The sequence below is a fragment of the Rhopilema esculentum genome, unplaced genomic scaffold (assembly GCF_057945365.1).
Source record: "Rhopilema esculentum isolate cy_ngs unplaced genomic scaffold, ASM5794536v1 HiC_scaffold_27, whole genome shotgun sequence".
NCBI classification, from domain to species: domain Eukaryota; kingdom Metazoa; phylum Cnidaria; class Scyphozoa; order Rhizostomeae; family Rhizostomatidae; genus Rhopilema; species Rhopilema esculentum.
The window spans coordinates 45921-70606 of record NW_028300838.1 but is presented as its reverse complement, the minus strand read 5'-3'; the positions used below and the strand labels follow the sequence as shown (position 1 = coordinate 70606).

Genomic DNA, 24686 nt, shown 5'->3' with positions numbered 1-24686 from the left:
TAAAACCAAAAATTTAGTAAAACCATAATGACAAGGCCCATTAATACCCACTTGCATGGAGCATTTTGTCAACATTATGTATATATTTGGAGACTTTGATTGAAAAACCCAAGCTGTATGGGTGGAACAGATCCATGAAAATATTTTTTTCATCACAACATCACAATATAAACACTTGAAAGTGACCGTCTTTATCGTTTAAAAAAAAAAATTTTAAAGAGCTCCTTGACACCCCATTTTTTAATACCTCTCTTTATTTCACGCCCCTTTTTCGGGGATTTACCTTAATTTTCCTATGTGCAAAAACAAGATAACATAAGAGAACTCTCTTATGTTTTCTTGGTAGTTATCACCTAAGACCATCCAACTCAATTCAGAACAAAATCAATTATAGAAATTGAAGACGAGGTAAACAAACAATGCACTTCAATCAAGACTTGTTGGCAAATTGTAAATTCTTGATTCGTATTGACGTCGAAAAGCTACTGATAATAATACAAAAAGATGGCAATATTTTCAGATCTGGTCATATTTTGGTGAGTTTTTTAACTGGAAATACTTAATAGCTTTAAGTAGGTATGCCTTGATGCTTGTGAACAAGCGGTTAAGAAACAAATGTCATTCGGAACGTAATTTTATTTCATTTGTTTTGTATAAAAAGTTTGTAAACGTGTATTGGTTTAGCGGCTATAATCTATTAAAGTGCCTTCACCTAGCTGAAACATTTAAAGCTTCGCCTTTTTACAAATTTAAGCTAATACAGAGCTTTGAATGATGTGGAATAAGACAAAGACTGTTCATATTTTGATGTTTGGAACCACGCTTAGGAACCATTATATCAGATGCGTAATTATTAATGTGTTGTTGCTTTCTTTCAGTACCCTTATGGTCAATGCCTGTGCAGTTCTTAATTTCAAATTGTAAGTCATGAATACTTAGCTTATTTGAAGTTGATGAAATAATATACATGTATTCAATGTGATGCTAATAGAACTCAAACCTACAAATCAACTGTGCTATTAATTTGAATAGCTTCAAGCAGTATCATTATGGTGTCATTTTGAGTTAAAGTGGACAGGAATTAAAAAAAGAAATTATCGTGGATTGAATGTAACATGAGAGGAATGACTTTTAATCCATATTTATGACCAACCAGGAAAAGCTGGAATCTTTTGATGCCAGCATCTTTTGATATATATTGCTGGCATCTTTTGAAATTGTATTATTTTGCCTTTTAAAATATTTTATATATTGTCATAGATTTTTTTTAAATTTCCTTATTACTTCACTAGCATATTGATTGCTACTAGTAAGTATGAAAATGCATTGTTATTTCATTTGGTTTTCAGAAAGAAAAAGCAAACTGATGATTCATTTGTTAATGAAGAGCCCAATGCAGGTGAAATATGAGCTGTTACATTTGGTTGAGTTGCTCCACTTGCCAATTGAGTATTTTTTGTATTCTGTAGAGGTTTTTGTTGTACTATGATAAAAAAGGACCAATTTTTCAAGGGCAGCTGCCCCTGTTGCCCTAGTGGTGTGGGGGCAGCTCAGGGACACTAAAGTGCCTTTTTCGAAGAAATGGATTTCTGAGCAATATTAATTCAAATATGAATATTTTGAATTCTAATAAAATCTAGGATTTCAAGCATCTCATGATTCCTACATGCAAGACAAAAGTAAATATTTTCCATTTTGAGGGGAACTGAAAATCGATTTGCAAAGCAAAGTTCCCTTTAACTTTCATGATCATGCTGAACAGATTTCAGATTGTTACCAACATTGGCTTGCATATGTTTGATATATCAGTCAAGGCTTCAATGGTGTCTTAAATTCAAACAAAAGTGTAGCAACCGGGGGGCACAGTGGGCACGATCCCCTTTTCTAAAACTCAGTTTACCTTCCCATTCGCAGCTCACCGAGTTGCACTTCTTGCTAACTGCATAACCAAAAAGTTCCCTTGAATTGCTTAGGTGCTTTACGAAATGAGCAAAGAGGTGACCTTTTGGGGATATGATCTGAAATGTTTTTTTTCAATCTGATTTTAAAAACACCAAAAAACAAGCCCACAATAAGGGTTACCAAAAGGCCATGGCCCTTTGGAAAATTGGCCATGGGCCTTGAGGTTTAAGGTGCTCACAAGGTTTCCAGTTGGTGAAAACAATTTTTGAACTACTTATTGACCTACCAATATTCAGTAAAATTGATGAAATAATGTTTATCTATTTTCAATCTGGTTTGAATATGGAATGGCCCTTTGGTTTGAGTCCAAGCCATGACCAAAGAGTCAGAAAAGTCACCAACTATAATTCCAGGCATAAGAATCACAAGTTGTGGTCACATTACAGAAAGGTCCAAGGACACTCTGCTTGATAGGCTCAGCTTCTAAGTGTCCTGAAACTATTTTTTGATGTAAGGTTTAAGAAAATTGAAAAAGCTGCAAAAAATTGATTTAGAAAGTACCTATGATGTAGTGATGTGCAGAGGAGGATTCTTGATTTATGTTGTGATTTGAAAACCTCAAATAGCTCTTAACAGGAGCTAGGTCACTTTTAGTAGCCAGGGGAAATTTGGCAATTAATATCACAAAGTGTTTCATTTTGTTACTTGCTTGAATTACTAATATTTTGATTCTATTTATTCTGTCTTAATAATTAATGCTTCTTTCTCAAAAACATGTGCACTAAATTAATAGTGAATGTTGTGTAAAAATTTGTATTTAACCTGAAAACTAAAAGAAATTACTCTGTCTGAATAATCTTAGCATGCCCAAGGTTTCCAACACCTAGCAGTTAAATAAAGCACTTTCTGAATGATATCGGCTGACATATTCAGTCTCTTTGTATTCCAGGTGACAAAGTCAGAGAGTTTTTGCTAAACCTCAGACATTTGAGAATATTTATTGGAATATGGAACATTGTGGTCATTATATTCATGTTTATGTAAGTTTTCAGTATCATGTTTCAAATGATTATCAATCATAAGCAATTTCTAACATTTCTAAAAAAATAATATTACATTTAAAGCCACTTGCATTATTGTTTTTGTATTTTATTGAAAATGGTTTTTAAGGAACGTGGAATTTTTCATCACCTATAAATTGTAACCAACTATAGCTAGAAAACTATGATTTGCTTGGAAATATAAATATTCTTAGAGGCAGCCTGCAGAGTTCTGCTTTAAGGGATCAAGCAATGTGTATAACTTTCCAATTAATAGCGATGTGAACTATGCGTAGAATTGTTTTAAACAAGACAAAATATTAATTAATTTAAGATCTTTTCAAGGTCAGAATAAACATCGTCAAAATCAACTCATAACATTATTTCCAGACCTGTTGCTAATTATTTTTCGTGAAAATTAATTGAAGAAAAAGATCAAGAAAAAGAAAATTTTCGTGGAAATTTTCCACAATCCTTGTTATTCCAGACCCTGTCCCATCTGTTCCAGACTTTAGAGTAGTCAGCATAGAGAATTTGGAAATAAAATTTGTTCATGTGCATGCAAAAGTGCATAGAAAATGCTAGAGAGTTCTTTTTTCTGGTATTTGAAATCTTTTGCTAGCCCCCTTGTTGTAGTCTAGCACAAAGTTTTGTTGTGTTTTTATTACCCAACCTCAATTCAACCTCTTAATAGCTGTTATTTGCTTTAACAGACTGTTTGGTTCATGATAAACAGAGAAGAAAAAAGTTTGCCAGAATATAAAAATATCAGTGGCTTTCACTCCAGAAAACCAGATGCCAAGTATTTAAGCTCAGAGGTATGGAAGTAGAGAAACTTGAATCACCAATGTACCTTACATATGTTAATATTAATAGTTTTGTAATGAAATGGCTTTGTTCTTTTTGTGTCAGAATATTGCTTCATGTTTACTCCTTGAAGACAAATTAAGTATAAAATCAGTATTGTAAAAAAATTGTTGTTTGTGAATATGTCTATTGTCAACTCAGTTGGTGCAATCTTTACTCATCTACAAATAAACAATTATATGAAAGAAAAGATAACTGTTTAGCTATTTATGGGCTGAGGCAAGAATTTATTTGGACTGCGGCACAAATATCTTTTACATTCTTTTTTTGCCTATGAGATGAAATCTCGAAACTGTGGTACGTTAAAGTGAAAGAATTTGCTTTTTTGGTAGTAAGATTCTGACAAAACAGTAAATACATTGAAAATAAAAGAAAGATATAGGTCAGTGTTTTTAAGCATGCACTAAATTGCATGTTTAATGTCCTCCAGATCTCATAGTCTTTCAATTTTTTCTTGCAGCTGAATTTTTCCTTTTTAAGCTCAAAATTTGTGGCATGTTCTTTGCAGCAAAACAGCGGTTTCAATTGAGTATCTTTTTAGTAATAATAATTATCTGCTCTTTGTGGAGAAAAATTCCCTACGTTAAGTATAACATTCCTCACATTAATCTAACTTTTTAAATGAAAATCCGCATAGTTGTTCTGTTTAAATGAAACAATGGTCTAATGAGAGTTGCATTATATTTTTTCAATTTGGTCAAGAGCATAAAATGTTTTGCCTCCCCAGCAACCCCCCCTCCCCAGCAACCCCCCCTCCCCAGCAACCCCCCCCTCCCCAGCAACCCCCCCACCCCCACCCCCATTTTAACAAGGGAAATGAAATTTTACAAAGATGTGGTTTTACATTTGAAGTGTAACTCAAGATTAATTTAACACTTTACACAAACGATGATAAGGGTATATGAGCCTATACATACCACCTATTATACATTGCTGTCCATGGGGTGTTTTGTGGATTACTTAATGGCAAATATTCATGACTCTGCACACGAGATATTTAATAATAGAACAAGATCAAAAATGAAAAAAACATTCCAAAATTGGTGCTGCAGATCACCAATCTTGTCAAAAGGGAGTATCAAAGGCCAAACCAGGAAATAATTGATCCTCAAATCACGTATCCCGGAACTTCTTTTCCTGACCTGCGCATGAAAATTTAGCAAGTTTGTTAGAATACAGATTTGGTTATTTAATGTGAATTTTATTGGAGAAATTGAAAACATAACCGAAAAGCTGTGAAAAACCATTTCAACCCTGATCTCATCTAAATAGAACAGACATTGGCAATCCCATAGATTTGTGATTGGGGTTAGGGGGCGTTACGTGATGTCATAGACAGATAAACGGCAGTCTATTATACCAAATAATTTGGGGGGAGAGCCCCCCTGCCCTCAGTTGTTACACTAACAAGTCTGATCACTACCCTGTTTTACCGACATTGCAATTCACCTGCTTATCACTCTGGATGCATGACCGCGGTGTCTTGGAACAACGTCTCAGAAAAACAGGTGCAACAGCAAATTTACTTAGCAAACCACTCAAAGTCGCACATGGATGCATCCATTATTATCATAAATTTTAGTTCTTTTAGGCAAATAGTAATCATTATTTCGAGTTTGAAACTACCGACATTAAATGCTTTTCATTTTTTGTCACATAGCAAACAGAAGTTAACAATGTCTTCGGAAATCATATAGACGCTTATCACATTAAATTGTGAATTCCATTTCGCCATTTCTTTACCTATCAACTCAGTTTTGAATTACACAGGTTTTCAAGCAGATGTAGCAGTCAAGCAAGCTGTCGGCAAATCTCTTACTGATGGATGCATAGTAAAACAGTGATATTTTGTGCAATTCTGTTGTGAATCTGGAAATATTGCAGAAATGGTGCCGGCTTTTGAGCATTCAAAAATCGATTATCTCTGTTTGTGACTCTCGCCACAGCAAAATTTTGCGCGTTATTTTGATTGATATTCCAACCGTCACAGCGTAGGACGGCAGATCAAGTTTTTTTTGCAAGAAATATCTCAGATTAATTGGAAACCCGTACGTTTGAAAGCAGACCCGTCTGATCTACGCGGTTATGGTTTGGTGCTGTCGAAGGTACTTCTAGTTCAACGCCTGTTGAGAAGTGCCTTGGATCTAACGACTAATTGCATTTTTGTTAAATGGCCTTGGATTGATTGTCTGGTTGCAAAAGCCGATGGAAAGCTGCCCACTGTTTGGAAATGCAAATTTGTGTTATAGAAAATATCAACAAAAATGAATCAAGGAATGGTACCCAGAAGCGAAGCAGTAATTCTGGAAGATTAATTAGTAAGTCAATATCTATTAGCAAACATTTCCATAGTGTTGGATAAAGCTGTAAAAGAAAACAAGAGGAGTGCATACGTGTTGCTTTTCACGTAACAAGAAAGGTCATCGAGAATCATCAGAGATTGGCAATGACTATACAGGCAGCGGATAAGGCGGGAGGAGAAGAAGAGTAAAGATAAGTTGGTTTGGTGTTTTAGAGTCAAACGCTGGTGCAACCACGGAAAATATTTTAGATTTGTAAAAGTTGCAATATGCTCGATACTTTGGTGACAGTGAACGCAGCAATTACTGTCTGCACTCTTGTTGTAGGTACACTCATTAATGTTCTTGTGATTTATGCATTCTTGAAGACCAAGTCTCTTCAAAATGTGAACAACTTTTTTTTATTTCAGCTAGCCGTTGTTGACCTCGTTAAAGCTTGTTTTATTCTCCCTGTCAAGGCGTTCAACCAATTTGAGCAAAAATCTATTGGAAGCGGCTTTCTGTGTCAGCTTTCGGGAGTTGTTTCTGCTTTCACCTATCTTCATTCCGCCATTTTGCTTTCTGCTATTGCTGTCGTTAGATACTTCAAAATAGTTAGGCCGATTCAATATTCTAAGATTTCTTCACGTGACCGTGTCATGTTTTTCTCTATCATTCTCTTTCTAACATCTCTCTTGGTGTCCTGTCTCCCAGTGTTTGGAGTTGGCGTATACCATTACAGTGGATATCACGGAGTTTGCTTTGCTTCTTGGTCCGATATCAATATACCGTATCGGATAGTCTTTTATTTCGTTACGATTGGCTTATGCTATTCTGTTCTGTTTGTCTGCTATGGGAGGATATTTTGTATTCTCCGAAGACACAGGCGTGTTGTTGTTTTCAATCTAACATCATTGCAGCTGAAGCCTGTTCAGAAGTCAACCGAAGAAAACGGAGAGCCTAATGACACCAATAGCATCAGCCTTGTGCACCGAAGAAGATTTGAGGAGAAAAGGATAAACGAAGGAGGCAAGGAAATCACTACTGCTGATAACGACATAGAATCACATCCCGTTCGCCAGAAAGCAAACAAGCAATCTTCAGGTATGCAGACAATGAAGAAGTTCCAGAATGACGTTCGCGTCACTAAAATGATGTTCACTGTGGTCGTTGTATACTCAATATGCTGGTTACCAGCATTTTTCGTTACTTTTCTTAGCTTGTCAAAGGTTGTCGTCGTCTCTCCAAGCGTTTTTTACCTCATTGTGACTCTGGTGGAGCTCAAAGTCTGTCTGAATCCTTTGATCTATGGAATATGGAATTATCAGTTTAGGAAAGCCTTAAAAGCCATATTTCTGAAAGAGTTCAATGAGGTATCTTTCGGGAAGGGTAAGGTAGAGCCAGCGCATAAAAACAGTCAGCAAACAGAGAACGTTTTGAAGAAAGGAGAAAACGATGATGCATTGTGAATAAATATGATGCTGAGCTTGCCGAATGAATGAATTTCCAATTAGGTTTGTGATTGCAGCTGATGGCAAATAAATATTTGCGAATTAAAAAATTCGATTGCAGTAGGCTTATCTTGACCATATATTTATCGCATTTTAACTGTTTTTTGTAATGTAAAACAATTATTGTTGCATTGAAGTGAAACTAATAAGTCATTTTACCGTGTATTTATCGCATGTAAACGGTTTTTAATGTAAAACAATTATTGAAGTAAAACTAGTTAGTTATTTGAGTATATTTTTAAGGAAGTAATTGGCACTCACCCGAATCCCAAGAGCTTGAAGCTCGCGGAGGGAGGAGAGATTTTGTGGTTATGTTACAGGGTTTTCATGATGAGCAAATACACTAGCACTGTAGTTCTGTGCAATCATGCGAATGGACAACAATTCTGTGGCATAAAGTCTACCTGAACGCCATTTTTGTCGCATAACAGAAGCTTTGGCAACCAAAGCTTTTAAAGGACAGATATTTTTCTGAAATCAAGTATCAAGGCCAAAATTTCCATAAATTTTTTACAATAATACAGTCTTGTGCAATTTTTTTTAAACCACGCAACAGAGGCAAAACTGCTAATCAAAAAGTACGGTAAAATATTAAAGATTACGCAACTGCAAGTTGAATTTACAAAATAATTGTCTAAACTTTAAAATTGATAAATATTTAAATCGAAATACTAGTAAGATTTCCTAGAATCTTTCCTCTTTTTCAAAAACGTTTTGCAGAATTTCCCAAAAGTTTTGCAGCAATATCATCCTCTTAACTCATAGGCCAAAGAATAACTTAGGTCAGTCAACAAGGCGGTATTCGGAATATTTCTATATATTTGTCTTTGAAAGCTCTAAATAAAGGATATAAATGTTATTTTCATTCTCAGTTATGTGTTCAATTAAGTTTCTGCTTCAAACTTTTTTCTAAACTAAGTTTCAATTACTAAACGAGTATATGTATTTGTAGATTGCGGGCCTGATAAATCTTATTGGAATAACCCGGGCTAGCACTATTGATAAGCATCGAAAAAGCTTTCCTAGCCTAACGTTCAGAATCCAGAGAGGGTATTTGCACGAAAACTTTGAAATACCTTTATGCCTACAATATTTGAAACTTATTGGCTTGCGCAGCAGTGTTTGATGTAGCACCCAAAACATCAAACCAATAGTTACACGCTTCTGTAGTATATAAATAGATATATATATATATATATAGTTTGCCTTGAATCTGATTACAGTTTGTCTTGATGATTACAGTCAAAAAATCTATACCTATTATTATGATACTGAAAACTACCCTCGTGCCTATACCTATCTTTTAAAATTGTACCTAACAAATGTCATATCCCTACTGTAATAAAGTTTGAAATTAATGAAAATTACTGCTCGCCAAGTGCTTGTTACCATATATGCAGAGGTGTACATGCTATTTCGTGTATATAACAGGACGATTCTAAGCTGCTACGAGTTTCACGGCTAATGCGATCATAACGCATAAACTGTTCTAATTATATATTTGTATATAAAAACTGTTCTAATGTTCTAGTAAATATCTACTGCTCAAATTATTTTAATTTAGGAAAATTTCGTAGTTATGAAATTAAAATATTACTTTCAAAGGTACCTAATATATGTATGTATGTATTTATATAAACACTAAAACTTAAGTCATAAAGCGAATATAAATTCATTGGTATTTAAATTGCAGCTGTAGAAGTAAAGAGTATTCAATTTCTTTACGTCCCTAGTTTTGTTTATGAAGCTTTTTATATTTTGAGTTGCCCTTGAAATTTAAATTTGCTATTTATAAGCTTCGTGTATTATATATTTTCTTCATGTTTTGATTCCATCAGTTTTTAGATACGGCTCCGGTACTAATACTCTCCTGTGAAATTCCTATGTATTTTAACATTGTGAAACCGTACTCAGTTATTGTATTTCGTAGATTTGTCAATAGGCAGTTCACTTTTGCAAATAGCGTACGAGATTTGCACGAAAACAAAAGGATTTCAAGGAATTTTCAGACAAAACAATTCCACCAAAGTTGTACGAGATTTTCGAAGAGTGATTCTCTCATCCAGAGTCAGGAAAACATTACGGTCACACGACCACTGACCGGAGGAAGGTCCACGAAAAACAATAGAAGCTCCTATGACACACCCAAACCACGCCTAATTTCTATTGCTTTGTGAGGAAGGTTTGTCTTCTGGGATGTTTTTGTCTGGAGGAAGGTTAACAACTTTTCTTGACTCTGCTCTCATCTTCAATAGGCGCGTCTAATAACAACAATGTAAGAATGGAATCTTCATTTGAAGTGACATAGTGAAATTGCAGTTAATGCCAGCTAGTTAACTATTTACTGCTAAATGTTTAGTTTTAATCATAAGATTCTAATTACAAGTTTACACAATGATGCGCGTAGAAGAAACTGGTAAAGGAGACCAACTCCTGACTCGTATGTTTTACAGAGCCTGCATTTACAGCTAAGTTTCTTGAATCAAATTATGCAATGTTTGAATCTTTGAAGTTATTTTCATTTTCATCAAATCAGATAACATTTCGCATAATCTTAAACATCTAAGGAAACAATAGAATCATAGATTTGTTCTCGTATTTGAGACTTTAACTTTTCCCTCAGGAAGGTAGTGTAATGCCTGCATAATGTACCGAAATGTTCCCGGCTTCTTGCTTAAATCTTGTGTTCCTTTTAAAAATATGCATCAGCATTAGATACGATTCGCAAGAGAATGAACCTTGATTTTCACAACACGCATTGCCAAAGGTTACGTGCCTTTGATTTTTAACACAGCTCAACTTGGCAGGGAACGTCTAGATAAATGTTGTTTTCTTCAAAATTTCAGTTAAAAATTTAGACATTCTTCGAGGAAGAGCCCAGAAGGTCACACAGTCAAAGACTATGAGAAATCCCACTCAACACAGAATGAGTTTAATTACAACGCTCTAATCCACCTTAATTTTTGCTTTCATAGAAAATTTGCCAAAGCTTGAGAAAATTGCCCGTAATAAGGATGAACACTTTAGTGGACTCATCTTCAAGGTTTATCCTAAGAAGTTAATGTATGAGATTTTTGTCAGGTGTTTGTGAAGTCAAAGATAAGGTACTTGTATTTTAATAAGGTGTGTTATTATCCTGTCATTCACGGAATCTTATCAGTTGCATTATCTTAAATGACACAGCAATAGCATGCATGTGTTTTCCTGTTAATATATAATCCTGAAGTTAAAGATTTGATTTTATTATTAATTTTGCTCTTTGCACGCGAGAAGAGAATTTAAACTTCATAATTAGAATGCCAACTTGCAAGAAGTTTCGAAAAATTTTAATTGTTTTAAAATTTTGCCAAACAAAACAATGAATTTAATGGCTCTGGATTGGTGGCTGTTGTAAATTTTTATCTTCCTGACACTAAGAGCATATTGATGATTTCCCACGGTCAAACTAAACTGAGAGTAGAAGATGAATGACCAGAGTCATGACGTCAAAAAAGTATGTTTTTAGGATTTTTGAATTCTGAATACATAACCTAAAGAATGCAACATTAAAATACTGAAATGTAGACAATTAGCTAAATGTGGCAAAAATTGGCTGTGAATTTGTCATATTAACACAGGCTCTTCCCTAGCAAATCACTTATATTTCGTCTTTGTTTCAAAGTCTATGAATTAGTCCAAAACACCAGTAAACCAAAAGTAACTGAGTTTCGTCTCAGTCAGTTTCATCTTGCTATATCTCAGTCAGTTTGCAACAGAATTGACTCATATTGCGCCTTCCGAGATATTTCATGCTGTTATTTTAAGTTGTGTGATCAAAAATTAAAGTTAAAAGCAAGAAATCTTATGACGTCACTCTTAAGAATTTTATAGAAGAATGGAGTGGAAAGTCTTCCCGCATAGACTTTGTCCCCCATACAGTCCTGCTTCTTGGTATGGATGCTTTGCGGTATGCAAGCCGAAAGTGGATACAAAGCTTACAGGCGTGCATTAATACTCAGGAGGGGTACTCCCTACTTTTCTATACGGCGTGGGGGGTTCATGTCAATATTTGGGGTCTGAGATTTTAGAAAAAATTATATTTGGGGTCTGTGAATTACAGGTTAAGAGAAATTCATTATTTGGGGTCTGACAATTACAGCTTAAGAAAAATTCAATATTTGGGGTCTGAGAAGTGAAAACGAAGTTGTAAAAGAAAACCAAATAATAGGGAGAGTCCTTAAAGAAAGGAATCCTTACATTTTAAATCTTGAAACATCTCTCTTGGTTATTTATTGTTTAGGGTATTGAAATGGGATTGAAAATGTTGTGATATTCAATAATATTTTACAAAAATGATAGTCCAAAATTTTTAACATTATTCAGGAACTCAAAATTTTGAAACTCAATATTTGGGGTTCTTCAAAACTGTAACTCAATGTTTGGGGGTCAAAAAAATTGCTGACATGAAAAAGTAGTGAATACCCCCCTGGGCACTAAGAATCCTTACTGAATAATATAATTTTATCTCTTAACAGCTTTTTCAGTATATGATAAGATGAAATTCACGCCTAAAATTTGAAAACTTGTTGGAATTCAACAGACAGAGTCCACGGATAGAGTATTTATCACAACAAAGTTCTTCGGGAGCCTAGTTGTGCACCTGCTATCGGTAAAATATGGAAAGTGCAGTCAGAAGGAGTCGGTGTAGAGACTATCAAACAAAATAGACAATATGAACGATCTAAGTCCTCTTTAGGAAATTTGAAAATCTTTGCTGGTTGCAAGCAAGCTTATCAGATTAAATACTTGTTTAGAACACAACTTCCGAAAACATCGTTATTGCATCTTATGCAGGGATTTCTTTAATACTTTTCTGTAAATGCGCGAATTTCACATGCTAGACAATTTTTTCGTTATTTTGCTATACACACATATACTGCTGATTCTACTTAAGATAATATAACCCACAATCATTCTATCCAAAGATCAACGTCACAATATGTTTTAATATTATATGGACGATTTAATGAGCTGCTCGCTAGAATAAGTTAGCTGATAGCACCTGCAAATGCGTCCTGCTTATGTCCACTTCGCTGTGATCTGCCGTTAATCTGGAGCATATCTAGATGATTGTCAGACGTTGTAATTGATTGTTAGAGATTCTTAAAGCTTCAAAATCTAGGATAAGTCTTTGTGATAATAAAGAGTTCAAGTATTTGAGATCTAGGAGAAAATCGGATTGATTGTCAAAGGCTGGATCTAAAACTGTAATGCTAAACAGATTTAATTTCTTAAATGTTTCTGGTGCATTATTGCTAATCTGGGAAGAACCAATGTAATTTTCATAAGCAGGTATGAAAGCGCGTATGCATTGAAACTGCCAAACCTTTATGACCGTTATTGCAATTTAGGCTACGTTCATACTGCTCCGTATTCGTTTCGCTCTGTTTTTGTTGATGGAAACGCTGTCCGTTCACATTTATCGGTTTTCAAATTAATACGATTTGAATACGGTAAGTGTTCACACTACTCCAACGAAAACGTTGTTGGTGGCCTCATTTTTGAAAAGAGGCGTTCACGAATCCTCAACAAATTAGCGTCATTATCAATGAAATTAAATAAAAGCAAATCGTGAAAAACTTTTTTGTAACAGCTTCCAGTCCATTATGAATTCTCAATTTTAAAATTTTTGAGATTTGGTTTGCTGTAAAGCACGCATTTTGTTGCCGTTGTTAGCGTATTCAAATGTCTCCTTTTTATTCGAAATTATCCGTTTTCATTAGCGTCTTCGAACGACTCCGTTTTCACAGCAGAGTTGTGTGAACGCAAGGCAAAAACGGATTAGTTTGACTCCTTTTTCATTTGAAAACGAAGTAGTGTGAATGGGCCATTAGGCTCTAGCAGACAAAGGTGTTTTAAACCAGTTTTTTTCCTATCTGGTGTCTGTTCATATGGATTGAGATCCAGCCCACAGAGTGATTTGTTATTGTTATTGTGCTCATATGAATCATTTAGGCCGAAACGAAAATAACGTGTTTACATGGTAGATTTTATTCGTTTTTATTTCATTTCGCCTCATTATTAAATCTTATGCATGCCTAAGCCAGTGCAAAAGAAAGAGCTGAAGTCATCCATCCCCGAGTTTTATTTCACCTCATTGATTTCGCCTCTCTTCGTGTACACTCTTTTTTTTATAAGAACAATTTTATAAGAACATGAGCCTCAAAACTGGTCAAAAGTTAAGAACAAATTAAGAAAAAGTTGAGGCTGAGCTTCTGCAAAATGCAATTTGAACAACGTTTTTCTCAAAATCGAGGATTTTTAGCGATGTGTTGGTGCTTTTTCGGTGAATACTCAAATTTGTCAGCAAATTAAGGCTGTCTCACTCACTTTGTTGGCAAATGAGGCCTGAACACCTCCTTAGAGCGAAAAAGCTAGCAATAGCACTGCTTACACCCTCTTAATTTAACAAATTAAGAACAATCCAGCCTCAGATTTTCGAAAAAATTAAGAACAGTCAGCCTGAACTTAAAATTACTGGTTCTTATATAAAAAAGAGTGTAAAGGCAGCAGTTTGTTTTACCAGCAACCGAAATGAAACTCGTGTTTGCATGACTTTTCATTTCCTATTTCGGGTAAAGTTTTCTTTCGGGATGTCATGTAAAGGTCGTCGTATTTACCAACGCATATCAAATAATCCATCGGGATCACAATTTTGCATCATGTAGAAGTGATGGAAACCATTAAAGCGCAAGGCAACGCGTATTTGCGTCATCGTCAAGGACGTATTTTTTCAATCATACAGTTTTTCTCTGAGAATATCCTTGCTATGCCAGGGACTGCATCAAAGTGCTGTACAAGCGCAATTTTAAGTAAGATTTATCGCTAATATGTAAAAACAACGCTTTTTAATATTAGCCCTATTTGTGTTTATCATAATCATTATTGTAAAAATTGTCAGTTTATTATCATGTTGGCAAAAATTAATAAGATAGCTAAACGTGATGTATGCACTTACTATTAGCTTACAAAAGCCAACTAAGAACAGCGAGTATAAACCAATATTAAGGAATCGCCATAAAACAAGAACTAGCTTACAAATTATCAAAATCCAAATGCACGGATATAAAATCGGCACAAACGGCTGTGGCATTCATTGGCATTCCAATTTCTGATTCTCATTTTAAGTTCCCTCAGGAAAGTAGAACAGTAAGCAGAGAGTGTCTGCCTGCGATATTTGTTGCACTCTGATATGTATTGTTTCAGTTCCAAATGAAAATGTTTCTATATTATTTAGTAAGAATTCGTTCGAAATTCTATTGTACGATGATTAAAGATGGCATTTGTTTTCATTTAGCTTCATTAATTTGTCACAAAACCACTTGCTTATTGAAGATGAGTCATTTTCAATCTTGGTGTCCTTGCAAATGTTGTCCCAATCACAAGTAAACATTGTGATCTGCGAAGATGCTGATTTCTATTTTCTCTACGTGTAATAGGAAGTTATTTTAGAACCTGTTCAAAAATATTGGTCCAAGAGCAGAACCTTGTGGGACACCGAAATCTACTTTATCCAAAAACTAAAGGTACCATGAACATTTACTTTCTCTCTTCTGTTGTGTAAATATTCTAAATCAATGTAAGACACCAAAAGGTAACACTCTTACACAGGGGCGGACTGGCTAATTATTTTGGCCCGGGCAAATTTTGATCACCCCGGCCCACAATAATAGCAAATAAAAAACTCCTCTGAAAATACAAGTAAATGTTTGTCTGTAAGGAAAATAAGTTTCTAAATTCAGTAATTTTGTGCATGGATGAATGCTGGTTAACAGAAAATGTTAAATATGTCATTTGCTGACTGAACAGTAAATAAACAAAAATTTTAACTCATTGGTTTGACTCTTTTTCTAAATACAGTAACTTATATGTTGATAATGTGATCGTTCTGGATGTCATCTAGCAGGTGTTTTTCTAAGAACATTAACATGAAGGACTCCAGGTTTGGCTGCAAAAAATTACTACGTAACCTGTTCTTTATATCTTTAAAGTGGAAAAGCTCCTATCACACTCCACTTGTGACAAATAATTTTCTAATCCTCCGGAAAACCACAATGATTTTCAGCAACCAAAAAACATCCAAAGAAAACATGGGCACCCCTGTTGAAATTTTATCGTGTAGCACCATATCCCTGTTGGGCAGGGGGTGCATTTGACTTATGATAGTGTACGATAGTGTAGGCCTAATAAACTTTCCATAACTTGTATGAGTTCAAGCTGGATCCTTTTTTAAGTCTCACAGCTTTTCCTCGCGAAATTTCTGTGCACCACCTTTGATTGAAGTCTTCTTGTTCTTCCCTTGTTCTACGTATGTCTTCTTCATTGCGTCAAATCACAGAGAAAATCGCTTAGTGAACTCTAATTTTTGGACTTTTAAATTTATTACATTAAGCAATAGCTTGTGCTTAGGCAAAAACATGACCAGCTTCAAGCAAAAACCAAGTAAAAAAACATCAAGGCAGGTTAAAATTCTATGTATCGCATTGAAACAGGGGTGTTACAGTATAGTATGTCGCCAAAAAGGAAATACCGTCAAGTGAAAATATAACAATAACATGTTTCCTGAAGAAGTGTGTCTGGGCTGCCGTGACAATAATGAATTCGTAATTTTAATGGTTCTCGAGTACTCGCGTGTATCTTTATTCTTTCCCACAAAGTCTCTGAAAATTCAAGGCAAACAGATCAACACGCGGGTATACTTTTTGCCTCGCATTCACTTTTTAAGCTAGTTTATTTTTTTGCACTTTTATCAGCCGGCCCTCAAACCGACCGGCCCTTCGGGCGATCGCCCGAATAGCCCGAATAGCCAGTCCGCCCCTGCTCTTACATTTCCTCCTCCATTAGCAAGAGAAATTGTCTTTTTTTCGATAGTTGTGTTAGAGCCTGCTGAGAGCTACTAAGTAGAAGAAACGAATTTTCCAAGTCGATCCAAAATTTTCGAAAAAGTTCAGTAGAATACTGATTGGCCTAAAATTAACCTTTTTACGTTGTTCCGTTCTTCTTTTGCAAGGTAGAGGTATAAAGACATCATACTGGAAACATTGAACTTTAAATAAAGTAATTCAATGTAGTACGTAAAGGATCAATGGAATTGTCTAAACAATTTTAATGAATTCTGGGGGGTTAAACTTTAGGCAGCGCTGCCGAGAGGTAGTGGTGGCCAAGTGGCAAAACCGAAAAAGGAGGCCCCCTGCGAGTGCAGAGAGCAGAGAATTTGCGCCCTTTTAAATTAGCTTGAAATCATTCATTCGTTTAAAATGTTTTACTATTTTAAGGCATAATTTTGTTAATTTTATTTATTCCATTGTAAAATGGAATTCATTAATTTGTGAGGCTGCTAGATCTCGAAGCCCTGGGCAATTTGGCCCCCCTTGCCTCCCTGTCGGCGGTCTTGACTTTGGGAGGGTAATTTGACGTTAAAGACGCGACTCCCAAGTGTCTGCTACAACTTTTAGGGTAGCGTTAATTTCTGTTAAAGGTATAGCAGGGGTATTGCATTTAACTCTCCTTAAAATAGTTAAATCTATCTTAACACTGTCCGCACGTTGAAGTTCTGCTAGTCGGAACAAAAGGGGGACTAAAAGGAGAGCGAGCCAAATACTTTCCCATGCAACTTTAAGCTAAAAGAACATTTTAAACATTTTAGAGATATAAAATGTAAAAATGTACACCGAAAATTTTCTGATGTAGCTATTAAGAAGTCTCTTGTAGAGGTTATCTGTTGAGTCATTGCCGTCATGACTCAGAGGTCATTGGTACCAGGAAATAGCAGACAGCTTCCCTTTGGTTTATTGCAGACGTTGCTAGATTTCAAAATATCATTATGACGCAAGCTTTAAAAGTAGAATCAATGGCAATCGCTGAAATCATGTCTGAGAGCAAATGCTGAAACTAAACATTGCTGAAACTATGAAATCTACAGGGCAAGCAAACATGTGTATACAATCTTGTGTACTTAAGTGTGTTCCATGTTGCGCAATCTGAGTTGCCATTTGCGTCAATAATCGACTTGTATTTACCCTCTTGCAATTTCCTGTATCGAGGGAATAAAATGTTGTTACCTTGATGCGCATCACTAGAAAAATACTTTTCAAAAGGAAACCACCGGTCTATTGATCTCTCGGAACTTGGAAAAAAAAGTATAAAGTATTTCGTTAATGGCGAGGTTTGATAAAAAGATTGCTGCAAAGATAGAGGAACGCTATTCAGAGAGAGGGGTATCAAATGCCTCTAGCTTGAAAGGTAACTATTTGATGCATACTTGAGCATCTATAATGATGGTTTTACTTTCTGTCTAAATTTTGTTTTCAACAATGGACCTTATTAACAACAGCGCATGTCGCAATAACAAATTTTACCCTGTATTATATGCTTGCGGTATTTTTCCTGCTACATTTTTTTGAGCGGAGCAATAAAGCACAGAACATACTTTCCAGACTTAATGCTATGATACACTAAGAAAACTGAAGAAGCTGGATATGTTTATTGGTCCACCTTGGCCATAAGCTTTTCTGAAGCAACAAGCAAAGCAAGTGGCAATTCCACCAAATTAAAGTACTTCCATGAAAGGTGCATGAGCTTTCCACGGAGAGCTTTGCCCCTGAAAGCAAGGGACTTTTGAAATCAATATTTAAAGTTTCTTCTCAAGAGTGCCATCCAATAGGGTACCATATAGGGTACTTTGGTACCATAGTTTTTTGTGCAAGTTTGGGCTTCTTGATTGGAGAATTGAAAATCTGTTTTTCTGTACTCGTCAATTCAATCACCATTATCATATTTATTCACCTTATCTGTCAGCAGATTGAGCAATTTCATCCTCTCTAACTGCTAAAACGTCATTTAAAATGTCTTTTCTGTCGGTCCCATGCTCTGAAAGTTATTCATTTCCCAATGTATTTGAAAAGTCGCGAATCATTGTCATGTTTCCAATATTCTCTTCGTTAAATAAATGATAATGGTTGCTTATTTCAATATGATTGATTAATCGTATTTGTTATCTTTGTGTTGTACCTTTTTGCTTTGGGTTCCAAGGAGGTTATCTTTCCTAGATGAGTGTTAATTTGATTAAACCTTTTCATGTCTGATGCACCATTTCCGGAATTTGCGGGGGTGTGAGGTGGGGGGGGGGGGGGGAATCGCTCGCCCCCAGCTTTTGCTTAACTAACAGGCAGTTATCCAACTTTGAGATGATCATCTATGAGTGTGATACGTCGTAACGGTAGAGGTTGAAAAGAAACCACCATTTTCTTCTGTATTCAAATCAAAATTCCATCTCCTCTTATTTCCAATCTCTCGATTTATATACTGCTATTAATTATAATTGACATATCACGTGATTACAGTTTACAATATGATTGGTCCTGTTAATGAGGGGGGGGGGTTGAGAATAATTTCTAGAAATGATACATATACAGGAATTCAGTTGTTGGTGTGGGGGCTTATTCTTGAACAATACTTCAATAAAAAGTGGGGGCTATCCTATTCCCCCACACTTCCTTCTACTATCTAATGCACAAATACAGCCACAAAATCAGCCTTGACTACTTTTTGCATGGTCTCGTTTGTTTATCTCTGATCAATTTTATCTCTGCAGCAGTATATCTCTGATCAAAGATACAAGAGATCAAAAGCAAGGAACCTTGAGCATTGTTTTCCAAAGTTTAGAAATTCGTTTTATTTTTTGCCAAAATATCTTTTGGCTAGTGTTATCTCCTCTTGAAAATATTGGAGAACATCTTCACTTAGCATCACCAAAGATAGAAAAAGAAATGCGTTAGATACCTTTGGAAGCAAGTAACAAGTCTTCGCTTGCAAAAACGTCTTAAGAAGTTTATGTCGTGTCCTGCTCGTGTTGAAGGTATTCACTTTAGGCTTTCGTATGTGGGATTTCGCTGTCACGCAAGAAAGCAATAGAATTATCCTATTAAATCTGTTGTTCCAAAGGTATAAGAGAAAATAATTACGGAGACAAGTACTCCTTACAGCAACATCCGATAATCAAAAATAGACGTTTTTAAGTTATTCCTTGGCATTTAATGTGGTCAAAAATGTAAAAAGTTTTTCTAAAGGAAACAGAAACCCACGGCCAATATCTAATTTAGTGAATAGTGACAAATTATACAAATTTAGCATCAGGGAATTTATTTTGGCGGATATATTTTTTCCACAATTCGTGGGAATCTATTTTTGTGGATCGGTGTGAAAGTGTTTTTGCGAATCTTAATTTCACGGATGGGCCAAAAGAATAAACTAGTAAAGTTCGCCTTAATGAAGTTTTATGGCTATGAAGATAAGGCATATACTCTAAAAATGCAAAAACATGGCACCTTTTGTATTCTCGATAGATCCTGCTGGACTAAGCTCTAAACTTCAACATTTCGATTTGAGCCTTTTAAAGAAGCGTTTGTTGTCACGTGACCAATGATTTCATTTTCTGCCGTGTACAGTGCCAGTTTTTATATGTTTTCGAAGTTTGCTCCCTGCAAAATAGATACTACACTACCTACTGTTATCAGTATCTAGGGTTAATAAAACATGTCGAGCAATCAAAACAGCAGGAAGACAGATCTTTTATTGTTTTGGAAGCGATGATAAGGCAGAACACCAACATTGTTTACATTATGTCTTTTGAAACGAAGCAACAAGCGGCTATAATTAGAATACAAAGGTCATCTGGTCATGCATAAAGGTCGGACTGAAAAGATGTCCTAGTCCACCACGAGAGTGATGCAACTCAGAACCTCCTGAATTCAGTAGCCCTCTCATTTGTTTTGGTAATATCTGGACCCGCACAATGTTTAGTTTATTACTCTGTGGTATTTCCGTAAAACAAGGGGGAACATGCTCAAGAAAGAGGATGCGGGAAAATCCTGTACCATTTCATGTCAGATCGGGCCGCGAGCCTTTTTTACATATATTTTACACAAGGGGGGGGGGGGGGTGTCATTTTTGTTTTATATCCAGCCTCGAAATTTTACCTGAAATTTGTCTCAGTAAAAGGAGACATATTGTCCCAAACCTAAAATCAGTCAAAAGAATAAAAAGTTCACATAACAGCAGATGATCGGTTTTTTCTGAAACTTTACTAGTACTGTGAAAAGCTACGCCCTTCACTTTACAAGTCAGCCTGGAATATGTGAAGAGTAGCACATTTTCCCGCGGTTCTGTTTTTTCTGGCTGCAAAAATGCCCAATCGAGGAAACCAGCATCGTTGCTCATTCTAACCTTCAAATTCATTCTCTTGGTTGGTAAACTCCAATATTGGCGCTGCAAATCAACCAACTCCACTTCCAAGAACGTCAGAACTGGGGGCACCAGGCACAAGTTATTGTTTTTCTGCGAATCTGTTGGAATTGAATTTTGGAGGAAATTTTTGTAGAGTTTTAAAAATTATAAAGAGAAGAGAAATGTATAAAAAGTTTGAACACATAGCAAGCCACCCCATAATTTTAAGCAATTGTATGAGCTACTGTCTGCATTACATTGCTAGATTTATCATGCATAATAATTGAATACGTCTTGTTCCCCTGCAAAAGGCTTTGGATCCGATTGTTCCTAGCATACATATGGTCCGTTTTTTATCGTCATCTAATGTCAGCATACAAATTAGCGTAAGTGCGTCAAGTGTTCAGTATCTGAATTGGCCGTGATTTGCACCAGCAACCGGGTTAAAATGGGGAAAGAGAAAGAAGCTGAAAAATTTAGTAAGTGCTTTTTATTACAAAGCCTTTTATTGATAACTACATGTCTGTAATAAGACACGTCATTCGTCATCCTTTGCATTCTTTGTGGATTTTCGGGTCACCAAATGCTTGCTGACTGACGGTCGAGCGGCCTAAATAAATAAAATGGTTGTCTACAGAAGAATGTCAATTAATTTAATTTATGCTTCAAATCAGAACCAAATGTTACACATTTGCCTTCAAATATTTGTTGCCAACAATTTCATTGTCTCCAAAGAACGTGCATGGGAATTTCAAACAACCAAATAATAGACAAAAAACAGGTTGTCACAATCAGGCAAACAAAATTCGATGGGATCGTGGGTGGGTTGAAACATTAGATATTTATTCAAGATACAAACGCTTCCACGTAGTAACCCATTTGTTAGATTTAGAGAGAGCGATTTTGTCTTTTGATTCAGTTAGGAAATTTCCGAGATATTTTCAGATTACCCTACTCGGTGTTAAAGAAAGCAATAAGCAGGTAGCAATGTACTTAATGAATTTGCTTTGAGGTTCCCGCTTTTGAGATTCCGATAGTAGAAGTGTGCGCCTGGCGACCAGTACAAAGAAACGTTTCAAAATACAGGGCCCGCTAGTTTCTTTCCGTTATGCGTCAATATAATGAAATATAAGAGTTCTTATCTGATGATTAGCACATTTGTGGTCGCGATGCGCCCGTTTAACCCCTAATGGTCACTACATGACCACCTAAAGGCCAACCTTCCAAAGATTTATAGAGTTGCGGATGGCGTTTTTTGAATTTGTGAAAAGTTCTTATCGACAGCGATTTCATGAGCGAAAATCAAATCAAAACATTGGTTTAATCAAGGAATTTGCAATTCCGTCTGCAATTTTCGACCTAAATATTTATACCTGCGATGTTCAGAGCAGGGACTCCTCCAGGCAACAACCAAAGTGTACAAGGTGGCGAACGCTAGTTTATCTGGCAACGCCCTGAAGGGGCATCTGGCAGTTCTAAAGCTCTAAATGTTGATCCAGAAGTTTTCTTTTCGATGCCCTCTTCCTGTAACTTTTTATAGCTTTTCAGATAAAAAAGGGAGAACCCGTAAGAATGTATTTCCTTCTTTTGCACCATTTTTGCACTTACATAGAACTGAACCATTGGCATCCCATCCCCCCCGAATTTTATTATCAAAGACATCCCAAAGAAGTTTGATTTTGATACTCTAGTTTGTTGCAAAATCTTTTCTAAGTAAAATCAGGTAGGGAATCAAGGCTTTGTTTTTATAAATAGCAGGACAATAGCCTATTGTTTTCAATAATTGAAGGTCACTGTGGCTTGAGGGGCAATTGCCTCCCTGACCGAACAAGCAATTTTCATCATTTTCCAAAAATTTAATCAAAATTCTCATCAATGTCCTCATCAAATTCAAAACAAAAGCCAAAGATTCATTGGCATGAACATTGTGTGAACCTTTATCAAAGTTTGTCAAACAATAGTTTAAATTTTGTTAAAATTTGGTACCTTTTCCATTGTCAATAATGTGTTTAACACTGACTGTTACTAATATCCCCCCATTTGTGGCAGTTTTCTAAACCCTGGCTTATACTGACACTTCATAGATAATTAAAGGCCATATAGTAGAAGATAAATTGGGAGGGGGGGTCAGGGTGGTGCTGCTGAATGGCCAAGCACTTTTCATAGCTCAAAGATGTTTTCTTTCCCAGGCTCAGAAGTGCTTAAAACCACCACTGTTTCAGTTTTTAGTCTCTTACTGCAGTGGTATGTATATTTATATGGTGCTAGGTAAGATATGCAACATTGTTGCATTGTAGGAGGTCTACAAGGCCACACCAGACCTTCTTGGTAAATATTTGAAAGTCCTTTGATTGTAACATTGCCAAAAATCACTGTTGGTTCCTGTCAAAATTAACATGCTTTGCAAAACTTGTCAGAAAAAAGACATAAGCAATATGTTTATGGCTTCTTCGTAATGCCTACTAGTTCTAAAGTTGCTAGAAAGTATTCAGTTTTTAGCAGCCCTCTATGCTGGAAAGTAGCTCCTTATAGCAATGTTGAAAGTATGTCATTTTTTATTTATTTTTAAAGTATTCTGACAAAGACTATAAATGGGATGCTCTTTGATTGTACGAAAAGGGGTGCATACGTCCATTGTATGAAGAAAAGCTATTTTTTACGTGCCAAACAAATATCTTCCCATATGATATGGCAATAATTGGCTTCCTTAAACTGCATTTTAGCAGGGGCATGGACTACAGAGCATATTACAGATTGAAGGGTGAAAATTTTTTTTTTGGTGGGAGGTGGAGGGGGGGGGCTAAGCATGCTAAATGTCAGATATACCACTTCTGCAATCCTTGAGTTGGGGTATAGTGTTACAAAGAAAAATGGGGTTCTAAAAAAGTCTCAAAAACAAAAGCAAGTAGTCACTGTATTTATAAGGACTATACCCACAAGCACTTTACTTGCTCCATATGTGGCTCCATCTGCCCACATATGTGGTCCCTAGATACTTTTTAAATCACTGGCTGAATAAACTACCATTAACCAGTGGACATTGCAATTTTTTACAATTGGACATTAAGTTGCTTATTTGCAGACTAATGCAAAATTAAGAAGTTGAAATGCTAGCTTATCTAAGTCAGATTATACAGTCACAGTTTACTAAAACTGTTTGATTTAAAGATGACCCAAATTATTGATGGATGGTTTGGTGAATTATTTATTTCAACAAAGCATCAGGCATTTGAAAAAAAATGTATAGTTAGCGAATTCTGAATATTAAATTCATCAAGATCATGTTCTTCTTTAAACTATTTGGATTGAATTTTTACAGCCACAAACTAATTATTTTATTTTGACCTCTATGATTAAATATTGACTTTTTCATTAAATTTGAATCTGGAAATCACAGGGAAATTTTAACAGGTGTTTTTGTGACATGTTATGTAACATAATAACATGTGGATTTGCAGAATTTTCAGCTGCCAGAGTCCAACCTTAATCCAAGCACGATCCAAGGGCAACAATTTGATTAGAGTTTTTCAACATATTTTAGGTTCATCCTTTCAAATTTTACCCAGCCTATTAATGCTCTACCAGTCCTTGAAGCGTTTATCACTTGTGTTTATAACTTTCAGTAAAAAAGTCAAATGTAGAGCAAGTGTCTAAGCTGATAATAAGAAGAAAATTTGCATATTACTTAGATAATCGAATTCTTGTGTGTGGCATCGTCTTGTTTGTCAGCTAAGACTCCTAATAAGACTCTTTTCTTCCTCTCCAGATTCTTTCTCGATCCACCATAAGTCTTCAGCAGTGGCCTCGCTTGACCTTCCAGAATA

General features: G+C 35.7%; 3 protein-coding genes across 4 annotated transcripts in view; all 3 read left to right on the top strand.

Annotated features, from left to right (window-relative positions):
- The first annotated feature begins 398 nt into the window (after positions 1-398).
- Positions 399-3848, top strand: LOC148957426 (protein SMIM7 homolog). The gene is made up of 5 exons (XM_089115336.1): positions 399-536; positions 879-920; positions 1350-1399; positions 2852-2942; positions 3656-3848. The coding sequence occupies exons 1-5, from the start codon at positions 505-507 to the stop codon at positions 3669-3671; spliced, it is 231 nt and encodes a 76-aa protein (XP_088971462.1). The 5' UTR covers positions 399-504; the 3' UTR covers positions 3672-3848.
- A 794-nt stretch (positions 3849-4642) lies between these two features.
- LOC135694562 (melatonin receptor type 1C-like) lies at positions 4643-14435 on the top strand. The gene has a single exon (XM_065213362.2). It carries the CDS (start codon positions 6379-6381, stop codon positions 7555-7557), a length of 1179 nt encoding a protein of 392 aa, XP_065069434.2. The 5' UTR covers positions 4643-6378; the 3' UTR covers positions 7558-14435.
- A 3313-nt stretch (positions 14436-17748) lies between these two features.
- The window catches only part of LOC148957425 (cAMP-dependent protein kinase catalytic subunit alpha), a 31116-nt gene continuing 24178 nt past the window's right edge, over positions 17749-24686 (top strand). The window contains exon 1 of one of the 2 annotated variants that reach the window (XM_089115339.1): positions 17749-17880. In XM_089115339.1, coding sequence (XP_088971465.1) covers positions 17796-17880 — 85 coding nt within the window. In that variant the 5' untranslated portion in view covers positions 17749-17795. Of the gene's footprint in view, positions 17881-21244; positions 21342-24686 lie in introns of those variants that run through there. The other variant, XM_089115341.1, reaches the window with a different exon arrangement.

Coding starts and splice junctions, on each gene's coding strand:
- LOC148957426 (XM_089115336.1), top strand. CDS start 505: ATGGCAATATTTTCAGATCTGGTCATATTTTG. Junction 537..878: donor TCAGATCTGGTCATATTTTG/GTGAGTTTTTTA, acceptor GCTTTCTTTCAG/TACCCTTATGGTCAATGCCT. Junction 1,400..2,851: donor TAATGAAGAGCCCAATGCAG/GTGAAATATGAG, acceptor TTTGTATTCCAG/GTGACAAAGTCAGAGAGTTT.
- LOC135694562 (XM_065213362.2), top strand. CDS start 6,379: ATGCTCGATACTTTGGTGACAGTGAACGCAGCAATTACTGTCTGCACT.